Below are 25,709 nucleotides of genomic sequence, written 5' to 3' on the forward strand. Positions count from 1 at the left end.
GGAAGTCGAAGGACCACCACCAGGACCATATTCAGATCACCGAGCACGCCGGCGGACGGAAGCCCATCTACTCGCGTCGCATCTCTCTGAGCTCGCCGCCGAGATCCAAATCCCAGCCGAAAGAATACGGCCTTGATGAGTACAGCGTTAGCTCCCAATCCGCCACCGATGACCAGCGTCCCCCTGGCAGTTCCCCCGTCGAAATTGAGCTCATGAATCGTGACCAGGCCAGCGAGCTCTCCAGTGTCTCTCGCGACAGATACTTCCACCCGACCTCTGATATCTCGTCTATGCCCGCGGATAGCATGCTAGAAGCCCCCTCTTCTGGCCCCCGACGAAAACGCAGTTCCAGTTTAGAACGAGAGCAGAGCTCCGACTCCAAACCCTATCTGAAAGCCCCCCACCGCAAGAGAAGTCGCAGTTTAAGCACCGAACGCATCGCCCATCGCGTTGCCGAGAAATTGAGCAACGACCCTCGCGAGGCCGCCACCAACAACCCTACCACCGGCAAAGGTCAGCAGCAGCGGGCCGCATATAACAACAGAGACAGCGGCGATTTCCAGGAATCGGATCCCAAATCCCCTCGACGACGTTTTGCCGCCTACCGCGGTGACGACGAGAACATGAGTCCCGAATCCAGCCTGCTGAGCGCTTCGGCGCTGTCCTCGCATCGCAAATCCGGGGACCAATATTCCTTCAAATCCGGCACTTCTAAATCCTCTATTAACAACCCCAAACTCCTCGAAACCGTCGAAGATGCCATCCGGCGGTTGATTCTCCCGGAGCTCAAGGAGCTGAAAAAGGATCAAAAGGTGATGACCAACACCTCTAAATTCGAACGTGACATCAGCGCGTCTTACTCGCCCGCCAGTTCCCCGTCCCGGGACGAACTGGGCAGACGGCTCTCAAAACATGCCAGTGCCCCCGACGTCAGAAAGCCCAAGGTGGTCCTCAACAAGGATAGCCAGGACGAAGGCATTGTTCTCTCGGGCGACTCGGTTCCGTCGCAGCGGGAGCGTAGGCCGAGTAGAGACAGCGAGATGACCGATACAAGCCACTTCAAGTGGGGATCTCGCCCCGAGCTGACCGAACAGGAGAAGCTGCGCCGCCAAAGGAGCAGGGGTCTCCGCGACGCCGAAAAGGCCGGTCGCGTGGGAAACGCCCTGACGGCGGCCGCTCTCAAGCACCACGACTCCCGGTCGAGCATCGACAAGAACGAACGACGCCGACCGAGTGGTCCCCGGAGCCGAACTGGAAGTGTCAATGAAACGGAGCTGGTCTTCCAAAAGCACAACGTGGCGCCCATGCCCCTTCGCAGCGCCATCGAATCCGAAATGACGCGAGATTCGTTGCTCTCGGAGCAAACCCGCCAGCCGACAGAACTCAGTGACAATAAATATGGCACCGAGCTGGTCTTCCAAAAACACAACGTGGCACCTATGCCCCTCCGCAGCGCTATTGAATCCGACATGACACGGGATTCGCTGGTCTCGGAGCAAACCCGCGAGCCGACAGAACTTAGTGACAATAGATATGCAACCCAGGAAGTGTCTCGCGGATCGCCGAGACAGCTCACTTCACCGCATTCCCGCTCATCAAACCGCGACCCCATGGACTCGCGCTATGAGCTCAAACACAGCAACATGTCCAGTCACAACCTGTCCATCCACAGCGCCTCGGACCACGGCGATCGCGAGCAAAGCTACTCGCCCGTCGGGGATGCTGCCGCCGGGGCCATCGCGGCCGCGGCGGTGGCCAACCTCCTTGGCGTGAATTCCGACCTCGGTGATTCCGAATATAATGACCGTCGACGCACCCTCAGCCCGATCCAAAGCGTTGCGAGCTACCAGAGTGAATCACACGTCAAGCAGGACTCCCCTCGCCATGGTGGCCAGGCTGACTCGGCGGACCCAAGAGGTTTGGAACAACGTTTGTCCATCGACTCCCTTTCCTCCGCTCCAAGCACTAATCTCGCGAGATCGACACGGCCAGAATTTACAAGTCAAAGTGATTTCCTCCGGCATCGCCATGATGACGATGATGATCACGAGCTCGGCTACGAGTCGACCCCCGTGGCGTCCCCGCGCAATCGGAAGTGGCATCAAGAGGAAGAAGAAGACGACTACGACGACCGCCACGACGATCATTATGACCACTACGACGATGATCGTCATGCGTATCGCAACTCGATGGCCGAAACGGTTACTAGCAACGACGACGCCAAAAGAATGACCGGCTACACCGACGACAGTGAGGTTAACTTTATGGAAAAGGTCAAGCAAGGTCACCCTGTTGCAGGCATCGGGGCCAATCCTCAGTTTGTCCATCCCTCGCAGGTGGAGTCTGCAGTGGCCTCCCTCCTTGACCCTACCATCCTGGAGGGCAAATCCAATCTCTCTGGGGCCAACCGCTCGCAGACCGAGACCGATCTTTCGCGGCAGATCGTCGAGGATCACAGCCGCAGTCCTAGCCCCAAACCCATGGAGAAAACAGTCCAAACTCCTCATGGCTCTCGACACGGAAGCCCTCTCAAACAGCGTCAGGATGCCTCGAGCCCGGATGCCACCTCTTTCCCCCGACGGATGGGTGCCACCTCCCCTCCCCAGAGCGTGACGCAGTCGCTGGATGACCAAGCGGGACCGACTCCTCGGTTCGCTCATGAGGAGTATGATCACGGGAGCCCCAGCCTCGCGGCGGATCGCAGTCCCGATTCTGAGTCGGAGATCAACACCAATCCATCCATAATCCAAGGGCCCATTGGAGGAGTCCCCCACGGCCACGGCTGGGCGGCGTATGATCAGACACCGTCCAGAGGCAATCAATCTCCTCTCTTTGACAACACGGGCACCGCTGCTGGCAGCGCAGGCCTTGGTTTAGATCCAATGGATCAGCCGGGTTACAATCAAGACTACTACACCAACGACTATGACCCCACCGGTGCTTCTTACTACGATCAGCCGTACTCAAGAGGGCAGTTGTTCGGCACGCCCCCGGGGATCAAGGACGAGGGTTATGTGTCGGCTGCCAATCCTCTCTCCCCCAGCAATGACACTCCCGAGCCCAAAGGGTTTGGCGGTCTCGATGGCGGCATGGGTCTTTTTGATAGTCCTACCGGTGATCATCCGCGCCAGCTTAGTGGCTACTCTCAGGGAGTTGGATCGCCCTTGTATGATAGCGCAACAGGTCGAGGGATTGAACGGATTCAATCCAAGGATATCGTTGCTCTCATGGACCACGTAAGTTTCCTTTTTCTTTTCCATCGCTATGTGCAACTCATGAAGCTTGAACTTTACTAACATGAAAATCAGCTTACCGTTCGTGATGCCCAACGCAATGCTCGGGACACAGAGATTCTTGTGACTCTCGTCCGAAGCGCAGCCGAGATGCGCAACTCTTTCGAAGAGATGAAAAAGTTCATTTCCCAGCAGGATGATCTCCTCATGGAGTCCAGTGACCGGCAGCACGACCGCACATACCGGGCTCTCGGTGGACCGCGCCCACTTCCCCCCAGCGGTCCCCGAGGGGCGCGCCAGAACTCCGCCGACGATGGTGAAGACATGCGCTCCAAGCGAAAGAATGTTTTCAAGCGTGCCCTCAAAGGTCTGAGCCTCAAGTCTGGCAACGATCTTGGCCGAATCGAGGACATGCTGGAACAGCTTCTGGATGAGGTTGAAATCCTGCGTGCCGGTCAAGATGATCGGTTCATGCGCAGCAGCAACCGAGCCCCCAGCGTGGATCCTGAGGGCTACGAACCCGAAGGTCACGCCGGGACTTCTTCCGAGAACCACTCCGGATACCTTTCCACCTTCTCTCGTCCGGTACAGGAACCGCGCGGCATCAACACGAGGCGGGAGCCCGAGCACCGTGTGAGCACCGTTCCAGAAGCCGACGAAGAGGACGAAGAAGAGCTGGATGTCAACGAGCGGGGCGAGTTCCTCAGTCCGCATCTCTCGATGGACACTGCGAACAACCGTGAAAGAGCCGGGTCTGCACCGGTCTCGACACCCCCTCGGACTGTTCCCATGGCTTCGGGCGCACTCAGCAACGAAACCACGCCGAAAACGAGCGATAAAGCGCGCAAGCACAAGTCCAGCAGCTCCTCGTTCTTCCCCAAGATTTCCCGGTGGTCCAAGACCACGGCGTCGTCGATGGGTGACAACATCCGCAACAGCATGCAGCCGTCGCGCAAAGAGCGGGTGTCCTTCGAGGCGTCGCCCTCCGGATCCGACCTCAATGCGCCGTACCGGACAGGGGATTACTACGATCCTCAAGGAGATGACCGACTCCGGTCCACTTACACTCTAGATGACCAGCGACAGGAAAACCGTCCCCCGTCACCCTTGGTGCCGTCGCAGCTTTCCGAGGCACCCAAGTATCGGGCCCATCGAGACAGTCTCGATCTCCAGCATCCCCAACCCAGACAGGGCCCTACGGGGCGATACCAGACCGCACTGGAAAGCCAGGCACAGGCCTACGGCATCCCAGTCGACCAGTGGGGGTCCAACCCCAGCCTGTCGGGGGTCAATACCAACAACCAACGACACAGCGGCGCCAGTCGATTGTCTCCTATTTCGGACGCAGGGTACTCCGAGAGCAGCTCCCGGACGGGAGGGCCACCCAGACCGCCGAAGATCAGAGATGACGGGCCATTGATTCCCGAGCGAGCCCCCAAGAGCAGTGGTGGCGACGAGGACCGATCCTACGCGGATCGCGTTGCTTCTCGGGTAAGCATTCGCCGTGTCCTGGTTCGCTTGAAGCATTTCAGACGCTAATCCTTTCTTTTAGAGCTCTGCGATGCGCTCTCCTCGCAGCACGCCTCCTCCTACCCGTAAACCCACGGGACCTCGTCCTCTGACCTCGGGCAATCCCAACAGCCCTGGACGGCGAAAGAAAAGCTATTATCGCGCAAGTCCCGATCAGGTCGACGACGAGCATGTTTATTGATTAATATGGCCAGCAATGGTCTCACGCTATTTGTTCATTTGTTTTTACGACTTTATGATTCTGCTTCTTTTGGTTTTTCACCTTCTACTTCCCACAGGTCATGGCCAGCGTCGTGCATATTTGATGAGAATTGTTTTATTCGATGAAATGCGAGCCAGCTAGCGATGGCAGAGGCTGTAAACTTGAGCTTGTGGTGTTTGTTTGCATTTTCATACCTTGTATCCAATTCGATGTCCACGTGTCCACATAGTGATTCCCTTCTCCTCTGCACATTTTTCAGCATGAGCATAATGGCCAATGCTGATTTATCTTACTGATCCTTATGATATGACAAAGTTGGGGGTTACTTACGTTCTACTGTCTAATGAATAATCTGTAGCAAGCGATGACATCCCCACTTTTGGCTTCCCCGCAGTCAATCTCCAATCTTTTCCTTCTTCCATATAAACCGCATCACCCTTCTCTCTCCTCTCCATCATCACATCGAAACAACCATCATCCAAAATGACCGACCCCTTAGACCTCATCATCTGCACCGCCTGCGGCATCCAATACCCCACCTCCACCGCGCCCCCATCATGTAAAATCTGCGACGACCCGCGCCAATACATCCCGCCGAATGGGTAAGTAACTGAGCACCTATACTCCCCCCACCCTCACTCATCTCCTTTTCACCCAACCCAAACTGACATAAGTATATAAAGCCAAACCTGGACAACCCTCCGCACCCTGCAATCCTCCAAAACATACACCAACGAATTCACCCCCAGCACCAAACACCCATCCTCCCTCATCGCCATCCGCACCGTCCCGAAACTCGCCATCGGCCAACGCGCCCTCCTCTGCCGCACCCCCTCGGGCAGAAACATCCTCTGGGACTGTCTCACGTACCTCGACGACGCCACGGTCGCGCAGATCGAGAACCGCGGCGGTCTCGACGCGATCGTCATCTCGCATCCGCATTACTTTGCGACGAATTTGCTGTGGGCCGAGAGGTTCAAGTGTCCCGTGTTTATTGCCACGGAGGATAAGGAGTGGGTGGTGAGGAGGGGGGAGGGGCAGGTTTTTTGGGAGGGAGTGGAGTTACCGTTCACTTCTTCTTTGCTTGAGTCTTCGGGGTTGGGTTTGGGTGGTGGGGAGGAGAAAGGGAAAGAGGATGCTGATGTCGTGGCTATTAAAACCAGAGGCCACTTTCCGGGCAGCTCGGTGCTGTGGTCGAAGTCGTTGCGGTCGCTGATGGTGGCGGATACCATCTTTGTGGTGCCCAGTGGGGTGTATCATGTTGATCGGGAGCCCGGGACGACGTCGTTTTCGTTTATGTGGTCGATTCCGAATATGGTATGTCTTCTCCTGCTGCATTGTTTGTTTTGTTCGTTGATCTAATGGTGCTGGTAGATACCGCTCCCTCCGGATGATGTGCACAACATCTGGAAGGCCATCGCGCATACCGACTTCGACGATACCTACGGGGCGTTCCCTGGATCGGAGACCTACGGCAACAGCAAGAAGCGCGTGCTGGAAAGTGCTAAGATTATTGTCAAGGCAATGGGATATCAGGATCATGCGGTTCATCAGGAAGTGTGTTCATGAAGCATGCAATCGACGCTAATGCATATTGAACTTTTATGTTATACACGATCATGACATCATGAGAAGAACGAAATCTTTCGCCTTTACAACCTGCCAGATATCTCTATTCAGGTGACTAAAAATAGATGTCCAAAAGCATGGATCCTAAACAGCGAAGAATACTGCAGTATGGTTCGGTCTACACCTCGGAAAACGGCCTCACCGAAGTGACGCTGCGAATGCGCATTCCGCGCCGTGGCGTGTCCGACATGCCCATTGCTCCTAGTTCCAATCCGTCAGCACTCGCGAACCGGTCATCTGCAGATCGCCACAGCTTCAGTCTCTTCCTCTCCTGGACCAATTGAGACTCGGTGATGCCGTGGTGTCGTCGTAGGGAGATAGGATGCGCCTCAATATCGGTGACAGGGTACTGGGCAATCCAATTGACGGTGCGATGGCGGCTGAGTCCGCCATAGTCCGAGCGGGTCTGAGTGGCCTCGGTGGCTCTATCGAACACAGCAGAAGCGGAATGATTCAGAATCGGACGAGTGAACGAACTGTCCTCGACTTTTGGGACTTGGCTTTTAACTCCGTGCTCGAGCTCGTTCTCAACTCCCAGTCTCTCCGACGAACCCAATGACTCTCGCGCAGTCGAGCCGGTCGAGGTAAGACGCACCAACGGACTCGGAGTCAGATTCGCCCCGTCAGCTCCCTCCGCTGTCTGCAAATCCTGGAGCTTCAGATCATTTTCCTGGACCACATGCGCTATGTCATCGGCGGGATTCCGAGGCGTCGGCGACAACACAGCCCTGGATACAGGCACAGGTCCACCCCTGACAGTAGCTCCAGTCCCAGTTCCAGCTTCCCCGTTTTCAAGCCCAGTCCCAGGCACGCGGTCCCTCTCCGCCGGGTCGTCAATCACCGTATCGTACCTGAAGAATGTCGCCAGCAGGACCTCAGTGATCAGCAGCTCCCGCCTTGAGATGGCCCAGCGCAAGGGATTCGTCGATTCCGCTTGAGGCCCGTTGATGACGCGTATGATGACGGTTGAGACATGCAGAAGCTTGAGGACGATGAGGTCGTAGACTAATCCAATGACTTGGCTGGTGGATATGATGTTGGGATTGTAGGAGATGTCACGGTCGGGGGGTCTGTTCGTTGCCATGATGGGTGGGAGTGGACTTTGGCTGTTGGTTTAGGTTTCGTAGGGAGTGTTATGGGGATGATGGTTAGGGATAACGTATAGAACGATGGAGGAGTCATTTTGGCAACGGAAGGAGATATTGATGGTCGATGGCAGGTAAGTTGAAGAAGAGAACGCATACAAGGGAAAGAGCGACAGACAGGCATAGCACGGGATCTGGTGAACCCTAACTGACACCACATACTATCATCTAGACCATTTACATGTACAGCATGACTTCTCTCTCATACTCTGTACTAAACCCTTCATCTCATCCTAGACACTTACAGCACATACTCACAGATGGCACCACCCACCCGCCAATCCACATCCCGCAGCAGATCCACCCCTCTAAGTCCGTCGATCATTCATCATCTCCTTCTTCCAACCTCATCTTATCTATTTCCCTTTCCTGCCAGGCCACCACTCGGCACTAATATAACTCCACAGTTCATGGTCTTTTCCCGGTCTTTAAGATTCTTTCCTCGACGACTCATGGCTTCGGTTCCGGGTTCCGCCGGAGCCTCCCCGCTCCGTCAACGACGGTTCGCACCGCTTGACCCGCATCAATCGGGGTCGGGGGCGTCGACGTTAAAGGGCATGGTATTTGACGTAGATGGGACGTTATGGTTTGTCTTCTTTCTTTACTGTGTATAGAGAAAGAGGAAGGCTAACGCAAACACTCACAGCCTTCCGCAGAATTACATGTTTGCCGAAATGCGGTATGTCATGCTTCTGCTCTGCTTTTATCCTAATCACTCCATCTACCGACTACCCTCATGTAATACAATAAATAGCAAACTAAAGCCTACCAGAGCAGCCCTCGGCATCCCCAAATCCGTCGACATCCTGCACCACATCCAGCGCCTCCCCACCGCCGACGAGCGCGCCACCGCGGCCGAAAAGATCCGCGCCGTCGAGCGCCGCGCCATGCAGCATCAGCAGCCGCAGCCCGGGCTCGTCGAGCTGATGGATTATCTGCAGAAGAGGGGGATTCCGCGGGCTCTGTGTACGCGGAACTTTGAGTACGTCCATCCCTGTTCTTTACCTTGTTTGAGCATAGAGATAGAGGGTTAGAGTAATGTTAATATCCAAAAGAACACCCGTCACGCGACTCCTGGAGAATTTCCTCCCTGAGCATGTCTTCCTGCCGATTATTACGAGGGAAACGCCAGGGTTGCTGCCGAAGCCGGATCCCGCGGGGATCTTGTATATCGCGACGGAGTGGGGGCTGGAGAATCGGGCGGAGAATTTGATCATGGTGAGTCTTATCGGTTGAGTCGGTCAATGATACAATTATCATCTAAAGTAGTCCTGTGAGTTAAGCTAATACCAATATAGGTAGGAGATAGCATCGACGACATGACTGCCGGGCACACTGCCGGCGCGGCCACCGTGCTGCTGGCCAACGAGTTCAATGCCCATCTCAAGGATCATGAACATACGGATATCTGGATTGATCGGTTAGATGATTTGATTGGGATTTTGGAGCAGGGGTTTATTGGACATGGGAGAGGCTAGATAGATGGATAATTTTTGCTGTTTTTTTTTTCTCCAAGATACGCCTGGGTGAATTCCCTGGCTGGCGTATATCCGCTTAGATAGATGAATTCTTCTCTTTCTCTATTGCAGGCTGTCATAGAGCTAGCTATATAGAGGAGTGCATAGAGATCAATATCATCTACAGCCCTAATGGAATATTACCAGAGCCATCCATCTAAAACAACAAAAGGATCCATGAAAACGAAACCGGGTATCTATTAAACCAACTGACAAAACCGAACTAACAAACAAACAACAACAATCTCTCAATCAACTCGACCCCTCCGACAAGACCTCATCAACCAAGAACCTCAACCGATCCGCACTCTCCGACAACCAATGATACTCGGTGATCTCGAACTTGCGACTCTGCTGCGCCTTCTCGGCACGGGCCCAGATCCCCTTCTTCAGCGCGGCCTTCAGCTCCGGCGTCACCTTCAGCAGGCCGCCGTCGTCCAGCAGCATCAGCAGGGCCTCGATGGCGATGGACATCTTCGCGTTGTCGACGATGCCGGTCGTGCTGGCCGCGTAGGGCAGGAAGCACCGCTCCAGCTTCGATTGGCTGAGGTACTCCTCGTCGGAGTCGGCGGCGCCGCTCTCGCGCATCCGGAATAGCAGGCACTCGCAGAGCGTGGTGGTTGCGGCGGCGGAGAAGTAAGGGAGCACGGAGGGGCTGACGAGGGCTTGGAATGTGGAGAGGGGCAGGTGGCGGATGTTCTCGACGAAGAGGTGGTAGAGACCTTCGAGGTTGATGAATGATGCGGGGAGGTGCTGCGAGACGGTCGAGAGGAGGTGGAGGAGTCGTTGGCGGAGAGCCAGCGAGGGGAGGCCGCCGAGGTGGTCGATGCCGTTGGGCAGAGGGGCGGCGTGCACGTCGTCGTCGGCGCTGGGGTCCTTTGCGGACCGGGTGCCGCGACGAGGGCGTTTCGTCTGTCGTGGGGGACGTTTGCCTTTCCCTGTCGCTGACGCTGACGGGTCGGTCTCGTCCTGGGAGGAGCCGGCGTCGTCGTTGTCGTTGGTGAGGTAGTCCCCGTACTGCTCCTGCTCGATGTTCACCTCGACTTCACGCTTTTTGATATTCTCGGCCTCGCGCTTCGGCTGCTTCAGCTCCTTGTGAAACACCTCTCGGAACTCGTTGACGTGGGCGGGGCTCCCGTCCGCGAAGATGGCTCGCATGATGCGTCTTGTCTTGCTGGACCCGACGCCGCCGCCGCCCTCGACGATATATCGCACAATCAAACTCTCGGTGAGGATCTGAGGTCCATCCTTGGGCTTGGGGTTGGGCGTCTCCTCCTCCTTCGTCGCAGCGTGCAGACGCATCCGCTCCGCCCAATCATCCTCCAGCACCTCACACATGAACTCCAACCAGGTGTGCCATCTCTTCCAGCGCTGGGGATGCAGCACGGAGCAATTGAACGCCCAGCCGACGGCGTGCCAGAAGTCTTCGGCGCGCGACCACACCGACGCCGACTGCCCCAGGTCGAGGTTGAGGGGCTTCATCTCGTCGTCCTCGTCGTGGTCGTGGCGTCGTCTGCCGCGCCGAGAGGTCTCAAAGTGCGTGAAGGAGAAGGCGCGGCCGAAGTTGGCGGACACCGGCCCCGCCAGGGTATTTGTGAGGCGGAGGAGTCGGAGCGCGGCATTCGGGGCTTCGGCTTCTTCGGCGGTTTTGGCGCGCGTGGTCGTGGACGGGTGGACGAGGAAGGTCGCGGCCACGGCGAGGTGCTGTGGGAGGGGAGCGAAGATCGGGGTCGGGGCTGGGGTGGCAGAGGTGAGGATGCTCAGGAGGAGGTCGAGAGCTTGGGTGTCTGGATGCGGAGTTAGCGTGATGGTAGGGATTATAGGGGGAAAGGGGACGTACAGAGTTTCTCTTCCAGGAAGATGCCGGAGTGTTGGATGAGTTCGAAGGGGATGGGCTTGACAGGACGGTAGGAGGGCTGAAGTGCCTCCTCGTCTTCCGACATGGTGGTGGTGGTGGTGGTGGTGAGGGGGATGGATGTCGGGGATGAACGCGGGCCGGGCGCTTATCGATAGGGTTGCACGCCGAGTTTGACGGGTTTGCAGTGACGAGCGAGATGTCTGGAGATGACTGGAAGAGGTGAAGATGGTTCTGAAGTACTGTGTAGAGAGGGCGATGAATACAAAATGACCTGTCATTGTTTGCTGAGTATATTTCATTTAACAGTGAGAGAAGGAATAAATATTCGTAAAAAAGGCCCAATCTCATCGAATCAAGGTGCTGTAGTGTAATGGTTATCATGCGACGTTGTGGTTTTCCCGCAGTCCCGTCTCGATCTGGGTTCGATTCCCAGCAGCGCCAATCGGCGTTGAGAACTTGATTTGTTTTTTGCCCATTAATTAATGGAAGTTCTGTCCCTGTTACTCAATCGGTGTTGGTTTTTAGTTTTTGTTATCTGAATCCTTCATCCGTATAGTCCGTTCCAGTATGCCCAATCGGGAAAAGCCCCCAAGTATAAAACTGCCGGGATTCCCCAGATCTTCTTCGCCCGCACTGGAAACGTCCATTAAGCCAGACAGGAGATGAGAGATCAACTTCACGTAGATCTCAGGAACATCTGTAGCCTTCTTGACTGAACCATCCTCTATCATAATGGCAATATCCACTACACGCCAACTACACTTCCACATAAATAACAGCTCCTCTCCCTCGTCTCGATGCTCTCCAACCCTGGCCATTCCAGCGTATCCATACTTCCACCATGGCCGAAAACGCTTCAAACAACCCCTGCATCGCCTGCCGATGGACTCACGAGCAGCAATCCCAATGCAACTACTCCAGCCACGTCCGACTCGCCCACAGCACCAGCAACTCCGGCACCTGGCGGATCGGATCGTCGATGCTCCTGAAAGAGCGCCCCCACGAGGGCTGGGTCAACGAGCCCCGAGTGCTACGCTTCCTCTCCAACCAGCCCGACATCCCCGCGCCCTTCATCGTCCACGACTGGGTCGACCAAGGACGCCACTACATGCTGCGGCAGCACATGGGCGGGGCGGCGCTCAAAGACGCCTGGGGCTGGCTGACCGAGGGGCAGAAACGGTCGCTCGCCGCACAGGTGGCCGATGTCGTCCGGCGCATGCAGACCATCGCCTCGCCCAGCATGCAGGCCGTCGACGGCGGCCCCTGTGTGCCGCAGCTGCTCTTCACGGACGCCTTCCCCCACGGGCCGTTCCCCTCGGACCGCGCCCTGTGGGATGATCTCCAGCTGACCCTTGCGTGTCGCAGCACGTACGGAAAAGCCTTCACGGGCCAGGCGCTTGATAAGTTGCAGGCGTCGTTCCCGAGGTGTGCGCCGTATGTGCTGACCCATTGTGACCTCAGCGTCGAGAATATTGTGGTCAATCATGGCCAGCTGGTGGGCATCGTAGGGTGGGATCGCGCGGCGTTTTACCCCTTCTGGTACGAGTATGTTGCTGCGTCGTGGACTCTTCCGGGGGTGGATGTGGAGTGGAAGAGGTTGCTAAGAGAGCAGCTTGTCCCGCATGATGATGCGCAGAGTTTCGTCTTGGACGTGTATGGTTTGTGGGAGTAGTCTGACTACTACCTATGAGAGCCATGACCTTGAGATTGTGCATGATCGATGATGTCTTTTTTTTTTTTCTTTTGTTTTTATCTACCTTGAGATGAACTTTCTTAGTTTTCATTTTATTTTCATTTTTTATTTTGTTTTGTAGTCTATTCCATGGAAGTATAAAGGTCTTGTAAACACTTCGTTCTTATAGATCGAAGCAACTTAAATGACCTAACCCAAATGAGGTATAGTCAACTTGACTGTTTAAAGCCACGCACCGCCGAGTGCTTCCACCGTCCCCACAGTTCCTCCATAGCCTCAGATATATACAACCAGCACCACCAGAACATCAACACCATTTGCATTCAACACTCAAAATGAAATAACCGGATACCAGCGTATAAAAACACACCCACGAAAACTACCCCGTGAACAATAGAAACTAAAGTCATGCACACTACACTAGAACCACTCCCACACCAAAAAACCAGCCCCTCAGACCCCTTCACATGAATGTAGACCACCGAAGCCAACGCGCACATGGCACATGCCACCCTAGCCGGTGCCCTAGCCTCCTGAATCTGCAACCAACGACCCTAATGCGATAAGCTCAGCCCCCACGCAGCAAACAGGAGCTAAACCCCGGGTTCCTGGATGTCAAAGAGCGCTCGGGTCGCGGGGATTGCATGCATAGTTAGACATAGCTGGCCGGGCCGGTACCACTTATGTCTACATAGTACATACATGTATAAGTTGCATCGAAACAGCTACAGACCGGGAAAATCGGAAAGACACGGCGGAGATGAGAATAATGGAAATGATAACCTTGATATCTAGACACGTGGAAGACGAGGATCGCAGACAGATCTGACCTCGGCCTTCTTTTCTATTGCTTTCTTCCATCACGCACCCCGGTTCTTCTATTTCTCTGCCGAACTCGTTTGTCGTCAATTTTTATTGTGTTTTTTTGTCTTCGGTATGTCTTGTGTCGTGGCTCGTCCCCTGGTAGTATTCTGTATTCTGTATTCCGGGAGTATCATCCTCGCACTCTTACATCTTCCCCTTCACTCCACCAAGAAGCAAATATAAAACCTCGACAGGATAGAACAAGGCCTCGGCCAATTTCCCAACGGGAGACCCGACTTCACCCCGGATCGCGCAGCAGAAAAGAGTAGAAGACAAAGAACGGGGGAGCAAACGGTAATGGACGCCAAGTGGAGAATATTATCAAGAAAAGGAAAGGAGAGAGAGAGAGAGAGAGAGGCGGATTAAAAAGCAACGGAAAGCAAAGGAATTATTAAAAAGAAACGAAAAGGAAAAAAACCGCTATTCCTCGGGTTCGCCGGAGAAGAGCCCTATTCGCAATCGGTGCGACTGCATCCCGGTTAGCACATGCCGACAAGATCAGCCGGACGGGGAACATACAAATGGGAGTTTCGGGATGACCACGGCCAACGTGGCCAGGAAGTTGATGGTGAAATACGTCAAGTCGTAGTGGGTATAATGCGTACTGAGCAGGAAGAGACAGATGGGCACGCAGAGGAGGAACTTCTTCGTCGGGGTATATTGGTCTCCGTTGTCGATCTGCTCCCACATGTTGAGATTATCGTAGGCACCCGCGTTGAACTCGAAAGGGATGCCCCGCACCCAGTGGAACATGAGGAAGGAGCCGAACATGTAGCTGATGTTGGTGAGGGTCCATGATGTTTCCTGCGAGACCCCGGGGATGATGTCGTAGAAGATCTTGAGGGCAATGATGAGAACGAAATGGATGGTCCAGGCACCTGTGTCAAACTTCGCGTCAGCGGATTCTGGCCCTCTCTCCTGTCACCTCCCTCCTCGCCTCCAGACGAACGGAGCGGTCCGGGGAGGATTTGATCTGGTCCGTACTCACCCTTGGCATTCACCCAGTTCGCATTCAGATTGGGCAGGGCCGCCTGATCACTGGTGTGTTCAATGGACTCCGCAGGCTCCTGATAGATGATACTGCTTGACCTTCTCCTCCTTCCAGCCTTATCCTTGTTTTGAGACATGTTGGGGTCTGGAGTCAACCGGTGCGGCCGGTTGTCGGCCTCCGGGGGGAAGGAGATAGCACGGGGAATCAAAAGAGAAGACACTTTGGCGGTGTTGATCGGAAACTCGGGGGAAAAGGGAGTAGGGATCCGAGCGGAGCGGAGAGGCAGGAGACGGAGGATAAAGGGGGAGGAGCAAGACGGAGCAGGAATTGCAGACAGACCACAGCAGGTCTCGAGACGATGGAGGAGAAAGCGAGATGAGATCAATTCCGACCGTCAAAGCGAAAGTCAGATCCGATCGGCGTCGGTCACGGGACGGCCGCTCGAGGGGCAAAAAATGGTAGGGAAAAAAGGGAAAAAAAGAAAAATTAAGGAGAGAATATCCAGAATCCTCTCAGAATTCAAAGTTAATTTTTTTTTCTCTCGCTTTTTTTTTTCTCTTCCTGAGAGTGACGTGGGGATTATGAAACAGTGAGCAAAAGAACGAATTGCGAGACACCAAATAGGAGGAAGACAGCGAACGTCCGAGGAACAGGAGGGATGGGGGAAAAGAAGGATCAAGATCAGAAGAAAAAGAGCTTCTAGAAGAAATCCAGTAGCCTACTAACAGCCTAGTAGGGGAGAATTACGGAGTAGATAAATTAGATTCAGTGGAATTCCGACTAGGATGCTAATAATAGCCCGATATCATACGGACGAGACGGTCCAGACGAGGCCAGACAGGCTTCCTGCTGGACACCTCATCTTCCCCAGTCGCGATGAAACAAGGCGATTCTTCGGCTCTGCGCGGTTGGTTTCTGCCGCCGCCCGTAAATTTTGCCCGTCGACATTCCCGTGAATTCTGCAGCCCTCGACTCCGGTGACATTTCCTCGATTCTCACGGCCACCGACTCCCTTCCTCTCCCCCTCTTCCGTCCTTCCAGGTGGCATTATGCCCAATTCATCAGACGGTGAATATGACTCGAGGACCGCCTCCGTGGGCGCCCAGCGGACCCGCCGGGGTGCCTCGAACGATTCGTCGCGCCGCAGCTCTCTAGACAAACCCAACGCGAAACGTCCACGAAGAAACGGAAAGCCCGGCACACGTGAGGTCCAGGACTTCGTGCCCCGAGGCGCATCATTTAGTGAAAACTCCTTGCAGGTGGACCCCGACAGCACCTCGTCTTCGGGCTCGGATTCCGAAAGCGACTCGGACAGCGATTCTGCCTCCGACGATGATGACGAGAGCTCAGGTTCAGACTCCGAGTCCGCGGAAGAACAGAAGCCCCAAAATGGACCTGCGGCTTGGAATAAGGGGAGCAAGAGTGGCATCCGGACGTCGCTCCGGTCTCGGAATCAGACGAATGGCGACGACAAGAAACCCTCGCAGTTTGATGCGGTCAATGATAAATTCTGGCGCAGTCGCAGTGATTCTGCCTCGTCTGGCGAAGGAGGTGGTTCCGGATCGCGCAATGGGAAAGACAATAAAGGGGATCATGTCTCAGAGGACGGGGAGGTGCAGGAGAACAACACGGCGGAGTCCAGCCAAATGCACATGTCGGGCGACTCAGACGAGTCGGACTCGATGGATTCCGAGGCTGACGATTCGATATTGCTGAATATTGGGGATCAGGACCAGAGCACTGAAATATTGCCTCTTTCTGAATCTCGAGTCAACGGCAGCGCCATTGTTTCTCAAAACGGCACCGGCAACAATCCTTCCAAAGAGGAAGCATTCCGTCGTTTTGCCCAGAAATATCCCATGACCCCTTCAACCCTGGCAGACCTAGAGCGCGACGATATGGAAAGCCAGGCGCGATGCTTGTTTTACGATCGAGACATCAATGACATCAGCCTTCAACTGCCCATTGCATGTATAGAGTGCTCACAGGAAGGCCACTTGGCTGAGGTCTGCCCGTCCAAGGAGGTAAGTTTGAAATTTGCCCGCTGTGTTGCGAAGACAGTCTCTCCCGTCCCGTCATGCATTGCTAACTGCTTCAAGTGTGTACATTGTGGTGCTTGGAATCAGCACCAAAGCAGTTTCTGTCCCCAGTGGCGAAGATGCCAACGGTGTCGGGACCGGGGTCATGATGAGTCGCAATGCTCATCGCAGTTGAAAGGATCCGCCGCAGAGGCTCCTTGTGATTTGTGCGGATCGACTGAACACTTGGAGCTCCAATGTGAATCGTTATGGAAAATTCCCCGCCAAGAAACGCCGTCAGGACCGGTGCTTGTGTCCCTCTCGTGCTCGCATTGCACTAGCAACCGCCATTTAGTCGGAGACTGTCCGTCCCTTGCCAACCAGCCGCCATCGTCGTGGACCCTCAAAGGGATCGATCCCGATATGGTGACCAACACCAACTCGGTGGTTAGCGGTCGGCCAAGAGGCCCTGCGTCGAGAGGCGGCCAGCGGGGAGGCCTGAAGATCAGAGGTCGCGCCGACCAGCGCTCTCTCTCCCCTGATAGCGACGACATGATGTCTCGGCCCCGGCAGCCCATTGGTCGCAACGCACCGCGTCCCAACATCCGCATTGGAGGCATAGGAAAGAAGAACTTTGCTTCCGATTATGGTAATACGCACACGTATTACCGGGATCGCCAGGAACCGTCTCGAGGCAATGGACGCTACCGCTCGCGATCTCCCCCTCGCCCGGGACGTGGCCGAGGCAGGGATAGCTACCATCCCGGCAACCGTTCACCCCCTGGTCGACCCAGGCATCCCCTGCCCCCACGCCCTGGTAGAGGCGGTGGAGACCGAGGAGGTCGCGGGGGCTATCGTGGCGGTGGCCCTGGACCTAAACGAGGTGGCGGCGGCGGCGGCGGCGACGCCTACCGACCCTTACCAAGCGCCGGCAAGAAGGCCTGGGATAGATACCGACTGTAAAACAAGAAAAGCGTTTTATTCCTATGGATGAATAATGAAGGCGTAGGTGATTATTTATTCGGACTGCTTTGATTATTTGGGGGCGTTGACTCGAGTTCAACATGCGGGATATACCCTTGCCTATGCATTTATCATATTCGATTCTCATCCGTCGAGGGGTGGATGTCTAGATTGAGTTATTGTACAGTATCTAGAGATCCGGATTGCTTTTATTTAGCACATTGGACATACAACGATACATTAGCTAGTCGATTTCAAGCGGGATTGGTGGCTCGCACCGACGATTGAGAATGGAAGAACTCTTGCTATACTGCCTGCATATTAGGAAATAATTATATTATCTTAAAGAAGCTCTCAAACCGAGCCCCAGCCAAGCTATTCTAGGTGGTTATTGCTGGATGGTCCTTAATGCGTTAAGACCGAGGAGTGAAGCAAATAGCCCTAATCACTGACCAGCAAACGGCTTCATGCACTTCACCAAAGAACATGTATTAACTGCAGGATTGGAACCGTAGCAATGAATATATTGTATATTCACTCTAGTTCTTTCCATTTATTCATTCCTAGAGATTCCCAGCTGAGCTTAAGAATCCCTCTTCCCATCCTCTTCCTCTTCCTCTTCCTCTTCCTCTTCCTCTTCCCTCATCATCTTCATCTTCATAATCCAACCCCATCTTCATCTTCATCATCCAACCCCATCTTCATCTTCATCGTCCAACCCCATCATCATCTACCCGCAATATTCGTCTCCAAGGCCAATTCAACAGACCCTTCTGCATATTTTGTCCCTAGATATCCTCCCAAGAAGCATGTAAGCAGTTTCAGGATACCTAGCTCTAAAGAAGCCTACCTTACATACAACATGATGACCGGCGAAGAAAACCACCCCAAATATCTTATTCTGATTCGCCTAAACCTGATTCGCCTAAACCATACCAGAAAGGCCTCACGAGGTGAACAAGTCCTGACCTGCGTGTCACCGAACAAGCAGATTCCAAAACGGAGTCTAAATCCAACAGACCGGGTACTAAGTCGCCTACAGCAAAAGCGCCCGATTCTGCTGGAAAAACGTTAAGACGGAGAATGACGAGGATCAAGAAGTATAAAACATGACATCAAATCAAAGCCCTTTCTTTGTTTATTTATTTAAAAAAAGATTTTCCTGGAAAAAAAGAAAATCTTCAACGAGCCCAACGATGGACAACGAAAGAGAACAGGAAAGAGAGAGAGAGCGCACGTCCTGTTCGTGGGCTCGAGCGAGTTCTGGTGACAAACATCTCCAGGAAAGCCCGGCGTGGACACGCTTCGTGTACCGCCATGCCTATAGCGTCTTTAACGAATTTGGGAGTCCAAGGATTCGACTGCTAATATTCCCAAAGATTCCAGCCAACCACACCGAAGAATCTCCCTTGTTAAGCTTCATCCGAGGCTCAAACCAAAAGCCTCCCCAGAGAATCGAACCAGCTCTTCAGGAAGCTATTCGCCGCGCGCGGGCAACTGGTCGTCCGCTTGTGATTGTCCTCAATGGAAGTTATCGGAATGCTCGGTCTTCGAAGAGTTGCGTTGCCAAGGTACGTGGATGCCACATGCGTATGTCTTGTTCAGCACCTGCTAATGATTCCATACCAGTCGAAGTATCTCTGGAAAAGTTCATAGTTGAACGTGCAGCTATAATAGAAGGGACGCCTAATGGCCTACGCTCGTGATCGAAACGGGTGTTTCAGAGAGAATGCGCCGACTGAAAGTAGACACCAAGTGGTGGATCGAACATTCCAAGGGAGAAAAGCAGACCCAAATGCTGCACTTTCAGTCATGATCGATGAACTCTGGTTGCTCGTCTATATTATTCCGGCCTCATATGAACGATGCATCTTGCTGCAGGGCATGACCCAAGAAAGCAGATTACATTACCCAGCCAGTTGGCAGCATTTAAATGCCCAGTCAATTTCTTGGTCAAATTCCATCAACACAAGGTTACTCTCAACTACCTTCATAAAGCCCTTGCCAGAGCGCAAGACCATCGGAAAGCTATATGAGACCTTCGCAGACCCCATATTAGCGCATACAAAGAGTCTCGAAACCCAGACCAAAAGTTCATCAAAAACAATAAAGAGGCCTTTCACGAATCGGATATTGAGATTATCCTCATAACTTTCTCTGCTGTTGCTTCTGCCGCTGAAACTTGCGGACAGCCCGATTACCATAAGAAATTCAAAACTACAGAATCAATCCATGGCATACAAATAGGCGCATGAACGCATTCAGAATGCAGAAAACCAAGCCGTAGGTTTTATGCGCATCACAAAGCAAAGAGGGCATAAGATTTCAAAAAAAAAAAAAAAAAAAAACCTCCTGTTTATGAAAAGCCCTCCTGTCCAATCTACCAAGTACACCGCGGTTTGATTTTGTCAACATCATCAGCTCATCTTCATTATTCCTTACCTCTTTTTCGAATTCTCTATATCATCCCTACCTGATGATTCAGCATAAATATATCACCTCGATTCTTTACAATATTTAGAGAAGCTGGCGACTTTACTCCTTAGGGGGGTAAACTTCCACAGTACAAGGATGTCTCAAAATATGATAACCTTTGATACCATTTGCCCCCGGCTCCTTGCCAAAAGTCATGCTCACCAGAAACCATGTCATGGGGTGTCTTCGACGAGGGTGAGGCCTCATGCCGATACTATCGCCAGTGGAAGTGCAAACTGCAATGTATAGCGCTTATGTCGACAAAAATGACAAGTCAAACTGGTTTCTAGGAAACTTTTGCCCGTTGCGGGCTCACTCTCCAGTTCAGAGAAAGAGAGGTAGCCCAGCTGGGTCTTTTTGCTCTGTGCGACTTGCAGAAGGAGGCTAATCTGTGTGTGGCACTGCGTGTGGTCGGCATGTGCTTTGGAGGAACCATCGCTGGAGACGCTTTATACTCTCCACGCATAACAGCCTTGATTGAGTGCACTCGGGAAGGCCGTGGTGCCTCTGAAATCTGTCTCGAGCTTGAAACTTGAGGGTCACATTGACTCATCTTTCTCTAGCTGAACAAAAGCAGTCCAAAATGGCAATCGTGGGGTACAAGAGAACTTCATTGAACATGTCTACCGCCGGCGAGACTCTATTCTACGGAACCCAAGGCGTCGCACAAGATTTTTGCGTTGAGACAGGTAGCATATACGCTATCTCAACACGTATATGTCTGTCTCTAGCTTTATTGTTGGACACCTTCTCCTAACGTCTTGCTAACAAGATGAACTCGACTGAGTAAAAGACCAGCCGAGATTACCTTCCCGGGACCAACTGCGATGCCTTGCCCTTCCCCTGGGAGGAACAAGCCTCTTCAGTACTGCCGTCCCGGGATACTAGGGAGTCCTCCCGAGGCCACGCCAATCTCGCCCTAGTGCTCGAGATACACAAAGGCACTAGACAACAAACCCAAGATCGTATGCGTTCGATAAAGGCGGGTATTGGCTGTCAAAAAGATCCCGAGGAAAGGTCAGAGGCGTGTGAAAGGTTTACTCTCATTGCGGAGGCCTTCGAGCACCACAAAACCAACATTCCTAGCGGGCGGTCCTGAATCATCTATTGCAGCGTGCATCTGTTTAGTGTGGCGACGACACACTGCGGCGGATCAAGCGATTATGAAGTTGTTCAGAATCTATTCGTTCACGTTTATGAATATCGCCTTTCCGACTCTTTCCAGAGATCCCTCAACCAAAGAGCTATCGAGACCGATTGATGTTATGAATCGTCTGTGATGGAAGAGGCGATGCACATTTTGAGAAACAAAAATAAAACTTTCTGCGCAAGCATGGTTTGTTTCTGGAGGCGCCTCGTTCTGGCTTCGAGCAACTTTCGTACGGCGACATCGCCACCCTTGATGATCTGAATAACCCATCATGGACCTGGGAGGACAAAAGCAGCGGCGGAGAACCCCTCCCCGACGAGGCGAAAGAGCTACTGGAGCTCCGTGTTGTGGTATTTATCTGACCTGCATCCCGTTTCTAAGCGCATGTTTAATATTCATTCTCATTCTTGGCATTACCAATTTTGGTGGCAATGGTTCACCATCTTCGCATCAAGGATGGTCGAAGCAATCGACCAACATATGGGGCAGCAACAGATGCCAACAAATGGCAGTTTATACGACATGATCCTGATAGGACAGTATGGAAATGACCGTACCCCGGTAGATCCCGATTCTGAATGCTGGCGAAGTGAACATTTGCGTTATGCGCATCGCATCGCAGATTTGTATGGATTCCGTCCTACTACTCGGATATGTCTGGGGATCGGCACACTGTTCGGGAGATGGCGGTCGATAAGGATTTCTATATCGTTGAATGCATCGAGAGAAAGCAGACGACAAACCAAGGCAAGAAATCTGGCCGAAGTTCTTTTCCCCATTGGTTATGATCCTGCTTGGATTACTGCCAGAACCAATTTCCTTCTTGTATCAGATAAGGGACCGCCTGTTAGAGACCTGGGCCACAAAGAAAGCGGCAACCGGTACATGAATGAATTCGAGGATCGAGAGTGGATTTGGTAAGAAATACGACGCCGTTCAGGTTGATGCATTGGATCACACCCCCAGGACAAGAGATCCCAGGACAAGCTCGTCTTCCTATACTTGGAGGATCAGTTGAACCCGGACAAACCATTGGACTGATTGTCCAGTGTGGGTAGTAATTCGGTTGACGAAGATGACAAAAAAGCCTAACTTATCTCAGAGTTTCTGTCGCCGGTTAGCACGCAAGATCTAGCCTTAGACTCATGGAGAGATATCTCAAGACGACTTTATTACTGTTTAAGCACCGGGTCCATTTTCAGATATGTAATTATAGCTTTCAGCTTTTAGTGTTAACTTTTCTCCGCAAAAGTTTATCTTGATTAATTCTTCTTGTGTCCATTATGTCAAGGTTCTATTTTAACTTTATATGGCTTTCATTTACTTTAGTTAAAATAACTAGCTTGAAACCGAGTCATTTGAGGATTTGAAAAAATTATAATACATTAATTTCCTAGTAAAATAAACCCCAACCTTTTAAGAGATTCACCAGGTGACACTAGAAAGAAATAACAGATAATCTGATCAAGCTTATCAACAACCTAATCTGTGTTGCACACGGCGGACTGTATTTGAAGTTAGTTAATATTGTGGAGTTGAAGATAAAGATAAAACGATCAAGTCCCACGCAGTATTGAAGAACCGGAGGTATGGCAAGCCAAGTCTGGACTACTTGACAACTGCAAATCCCTGCCCATGGCTCTATGTCCAAGCGATGGAATTCCACGCAGGACTGGGTCGTCTGTTAGACCAGGAGTTGTTCCGCTGGGAGCCCCTGCATCTCCGCGAAGAGAGGGAAGGATCTACTCCATAGTGTTGGATGGCTACGTCGAGACAGCATTCAGTCGGTCAGTCCTAATGCTGACGGGTCTTCTCAGTACTAATTTTCTATTGCCGTGGCAAGGCTAGCTATATCCAAGACGATTCTAGCAGTATACCACTAAACACAATCAAAATCAAATAGACACCTCACATCCCTATTCCCTACCCTAGATATACTATCCCCTAATCCCAACCCAACCAACTAAATGGTATACCTAAAAAAACTCGCATAATCCCCCCTCTCCCTCTCCGCCTCCCTCTCCCCCTCCGAATACTCCCCGGGCGGCTTATTCTCCCTCTCCCTCCTACTATTCTCCCTCCTCAGATAAACCGTCATAAAGATACACAGCACCGTGCTCATCGACAGCGTCCCGATCAGCGTGCCGTGCCCCGGGTAGAAATGCGGCGAGTCCTTGCTCTGGTAGATGAAGCTGGACACGACGCCGCCGAGGTTGCCGAACCCGACGTGCATCGCGATACCGACGCCGCGCTTCACAGAGCCCCCGATGTTGTTGCCGTTCCAGGCCACGCCCTGCGGCACGTTCGGGTAGATGCCTGTCGCGGCGAAGAATGTGCCCGCGTATTTGACGGCGTTGTTGTCGGAGGCGAGGAGCATGACGAAGCCGATTATTCTATTTCATGGGTTTAGTTTGGGTTGGATTAGGGGAGGGATGGAGTGGATGAGGGGGAAAGGAGGGGACATACGCAACAACATTAAAGAAAATCATATAAATCCCCCTCTGGCCCTGGCGATCGGCCATGAAGCCGCCGCCGATGCAGAACACGCAGGCGACGACGTACGGCGGCACGGTCATCAGCTGGGCGGTGGTGTTGGAGTAGCCCAGGGTCTTGACGATGGTGGGCAGGAAGAGCGAGAACGAGTACAGCGGCGTGTAGATGCCGATGGTGATGAACATGTGCACCCAGATCTTCCAGTCCTTGACGGCGTCCCAGAAGTATTTCATGCTGAACTCGGTGGCCAGCGAGCTGGTGTCTTCCGTCAGGCGGCGCTGCACTTCCGTGCGCTCTTCCTGGGTTAAGAATTTGGCCGTGTCGGGGTAGTCGTTCATGATGAAGAAGGCGGCGATTGCTGCAGCAGATTCGGTTTGTTAGTTTGGGGTTTTGGGGTGAAGGTAAGAGGAGAGAGGAACGCACCGACAGCGAAGGTGACTAGTCCTTCGATGATGAAGATCCACGCCCACCCGGCTTTGCCTCCAAGGCCGTCCATTTCGACGATGCCTCGCGCCAGGAGGCCACCGAAGGCACCGGCTGCCGTGGCGGCGGAGAAGAAGATGGCCATGCGGAGGCCGCACTCGTGGCGTTTATACCACATGGTGATGCTAGAAAGGTGAGTAGGAATCATCCACACGAGACGAAGGAGACTAACTAGAATGTCACACCAGGAAAGAGTCCACCCTCGGCGATACCCAGAGCTGCTCGAGCGGCCAACAGACCCCCGTAGTTGTTGACCAGACCCATCAACGAGCAGACGACACCCCAGGCCAGCATGATGATGGGGATCCAGATGGCCGGTCGAGACTTCTTCATCATCAGGTTGGAGGGGATTTCGGCGGCGACGTAGAAGGGGAAGAAGATGGCGAGGGCCACCTAATCATCGTTAGCATATAACTTCATGGTCGATGTCAACATCAGCATACATTGTAGTCGAGGCCCGACATGCCCAAATCCTCCTCCAGCCCGGCCAGACGCGCATTTCCAATATTCGTCCGATCGAGAAAACTGAGGAGATAGAGAAACGCGAGCCACGGAATCAACACCCAGTCGATCTTCCGAATCAACTGCTTCGTCGCCTTCTGATCATACCCAGCCGACTGGACGACCGCTCCCTGCTCCAATTCCTCGCTACTGGCGCTCTCCAGAACAACTTTTTTATCGTCCATTGCGTCGAAAAATCAGCGTATCGTCAGCCTAAGATTCTCGCAGGGGGGAATGGAAAGTCCCCACCCCCAGACCAAGCCCGCCATCTTATATGTAAACAACCCCAGAAAATCCGGGGTCACCCCTCAACCCCAGACACAGAGCTGGGCATTTCTCACGACGACTAGCTCCTCCAGTCCGTCAGAAAAATAGGCTCAAGGGAAGGGATATCCCTTTCCCCAGGGGAGCTGCCAAGTCAGTCTGGCCCTGGTTTTCGAGCCTGTGCGCGGTCTGGGCAGATTGCGAGTCCTATCGGGGAGTTAGGGCTAATGGGGCTGGGCTGTCGGCGGCCGCAGTTATTGGAAGGGACATGTTGCCATCTCACGCTATACGGACTGGTGTTTATTGCATGCCAAGTCTCAGCTCGACGGACCGGATTCGATTGTTGGATCTGTCATATCACTGTTTGATTCGTGCTGTTTTGGTGGGACAGGAGGTAGTTCGCAGCTGGACTGGGGTTATCCTTGAACTCCAGGACGGGCATTAGCTATCTCATACATACCAAAAGATAAATTGTACCGCCTAAATCTAGAGCAGAGAGAAAATCCCCGCAATCTCAGTCCGCTCTTGGCCGGAGGCTGAGAGTCTCGGCAATCTTGGACGCTGATGACTCTCAGCCACGTCCCCGGATCTTAGCCTAAAGCGGTCGATCTATTAAGGCATCTGATGCCGACGGGTTCTCAACGGTCCAGTCCCCGTCGCCGTCACCCTCTCGCAAACACGATACCAAGGAACGCCTGCC

The 25,709-nt window shown here is 53.3% G+C and overlaps 9 protein-coding genes and 1 non-coding gene across 10 annotated transcripts; 6 read left to right on the forward strand and 4 right to left on the reverse strand.

Moving 5' to 3' along the window:
• Positions 1-65: 65 nt before the first annotated feature.
• Positions 66-4,884, forward strand: P170DRAFT_141331 (uncharacterized protein). The gene is made up of 2 exons (XM_024842469.1): positions 66-3,236; positions 3,309-4,884. Exons 1-2 carry the CDS (start codon positions 213-215, stop codon positions 4,770-4,772), a joined length of 4,488 nt encoding a protein of 1,495 aa, XP_024705599.1. The 5' UTR covers positions 66-212; the 3' UTR covers positions 4,773-4,884.
• A 542-nt stretch (positions 4,885-5,426) lies between these two features.
• On the forward strand, positions 5,427-6,558 carry P170DRAFT_454860 (putative metallo-beta-lactamase domain protein). The gene is made up of 3 exons (XM_024851481.1): positions 5,427-5,567; positions 5,649-6,282; positions 6,340-6,558. The coding sequence occupies exons 1-3, from the start codon at positions 5,449-5,451 to the stop codon at positions 6,532-6,534; spliced, it is 948 nt and encodes a 315-aa protein (XP_024705600.1). The 5' UTR covers positions 5,427-5,448; the 3' UTR covers positions 6,535-6,558.
• A 154-nt stretch (positions 6,559-6,712) lies between these two features.
• On the reverse strand, positions 6,713-7,678 carry P170DRAFT_463539 (uncharacterized protein; the record flags this gene model as incomplete). Its single annotated transcript, XM_024852176.1, has 1 exon — positions 6,713-7,678. The coding sequence occupies one exon, from the start codon at positions 7,676-7,678 to the stop codon at positions 6,713-6,715; it is 966 nt and encodes a 321-aa protein (XP_024705601.1).
• A 513-nt stretch (positions 7,679-8,191) lies between these two features.
• Positions 8,192-9,217, forward strand: P170DRAFT_473861 (putative haloacid dehalogenase-like hydrolase; the record flags this gene model as incomplete). The annotated part of the gene is made up of 5 exons (XM_024853084.1): positions 8,192-8,325; positions 8,386-8,418; positions 8,512-8,721; positions 8,795-8,957; positions 9,038-9,217. The coding sequence occupies 5 exons, from the start codon at positions 8,192-8,194 to the stop codon at positions 9,215-9,217; spliced, it is 720 nt and encodes a 239-aa protein (XP_024705602.1).
• A 194-nt stretch (positions 9,218-9,411) lies between these two features.
• Positions 9,412-11,399, reverse strand: P170DRAFT_405245 (uncharacterized protein). The gene is made up of 2 exons (XM_024846573.1): positions 11,097-11,399; positions 9,412-11,043 (listed from the first exon to the last, which is right to left on the reverse strand). The coding sequence occupies exons 1-2, from the start codon at positions 11,197-11,199 to the stop codon at positions 9,509-9,511; spliced, it is 1,638 nt and encodes a 545-aa protein (XP_024705603.1). The 5' UTR covers positions 11,200-11,399; the 3' UTR covers positions 9,412-9,508.
• Positions 11,400-11,470: 71 nt separating this feature from the next.
• On the forward strand, positions 11,471-11,555 carry P170DRAFT_t70. The gene has a single exon. It is a non-coding gene; the product is annotated as a tRNA-His (tRNA).
• A 400-nt stretch (positions 11,556-11,955) lies between these two features.
• P170DRAFT_353356 (aminoglycoside phosphotransferase family protein) lies at positions 11,956-12,786 on the forward strand (the record flags this gene model as incomplete). The annotated part of the gene is made up of 1 exon (XM_024843977.1): positions 11,956-12,786. One exon carries the CDS (start codon positions 11,956-11,958, stop codon positions 12,784-12,786), a length of 831 nt encoding a protein of 276 aa, XP_024705604.1.
• A 1,093-nt stretch (positions 12,787-13,879) lies between these two features.
• P170DRAFT_141422 (ORMDL family protein) lies at positions 13,880-15,254 on the reverse strand. The gene is made up of 3 exons (XM_024842470.1): positions 14,660-15,254; positions 14,191-14,549; positions 13,880-14,139 (listed from the first exon to the last, which is right to left on the reverse strand). Exons 1-3 carry the CDS (start codon positions 14,796-14,798, stop codon positions 14,092-14,094), a joined length of 546 nt encoding a protein of 181 aa, XP_024705605.1. The 5' UTR covers positions 14,799-15,254; the 3' UTR covers positions 13,880-14,091.
• Positions 15,255-15,591: 337 nt separating this feature from the next.
• Positions 15,592-17,949, forward strand: P170DRAFT_405252 (zinc knuckle domain protein). The gene is made up of 2 exons (XM_024846574.1): positions 15,592-16,686; positions 16,762-17,949. The coding sequence occupies exons 1-2, from the start codon at positions 15,712-15,714 to the stop codon at positions 17,641-17,643; spliced, it is 1,857 nt and encodes a 618-aa protein (XP_024705606.1). The 5' UTR covers positions 15,592-15,711; the 3' UTR covers positions 17,644-17,949.
• A 4,800-nt stretch (positions 17,950-22,749) lies between these two features.
• Positions 22,750-25,194, reverse strand: P170DRAFT_508506 (MFS general substrate transporter; the record flags this gene model as incomplete). The annotated part of the gene is made up of 6 exons (XM_024854583.1): positions 24,688-25,194; positions 24,417-24,637; positions 24,185-24,369; positions 23,735-24,119; positions 23,361-23,661; positions 22,750-22,773 (listed from the first exon to the last, which is right to left on the reverse strand). Exons 1-6 carry the CDS (start codon positions 24,928-24,930, stop codon positions 22,750-22,752), a joined length of 1,359 nt encoding a protein of 452 aa, XP_024705607.1. The 5' UTR covers positions 24,931-25,194.
• Positions 25,195-25,709: the final 515 nt, after the last annotated feature.

This window comes from Aspergillus steynii, assembly GCF_002849105.1.
Source record: "Aspergillus steynii IBT 23096 chromosome Unknown P170scaffold_3, whole genome shotgun sequence".
Classification (NCBI taxonomy): Eukaryota; Fungi; Ascomycota; class Eurotiomycetes; order Eurotiales; family Aspergillaceae; genus Aspergillus; species Aspergillus steynii.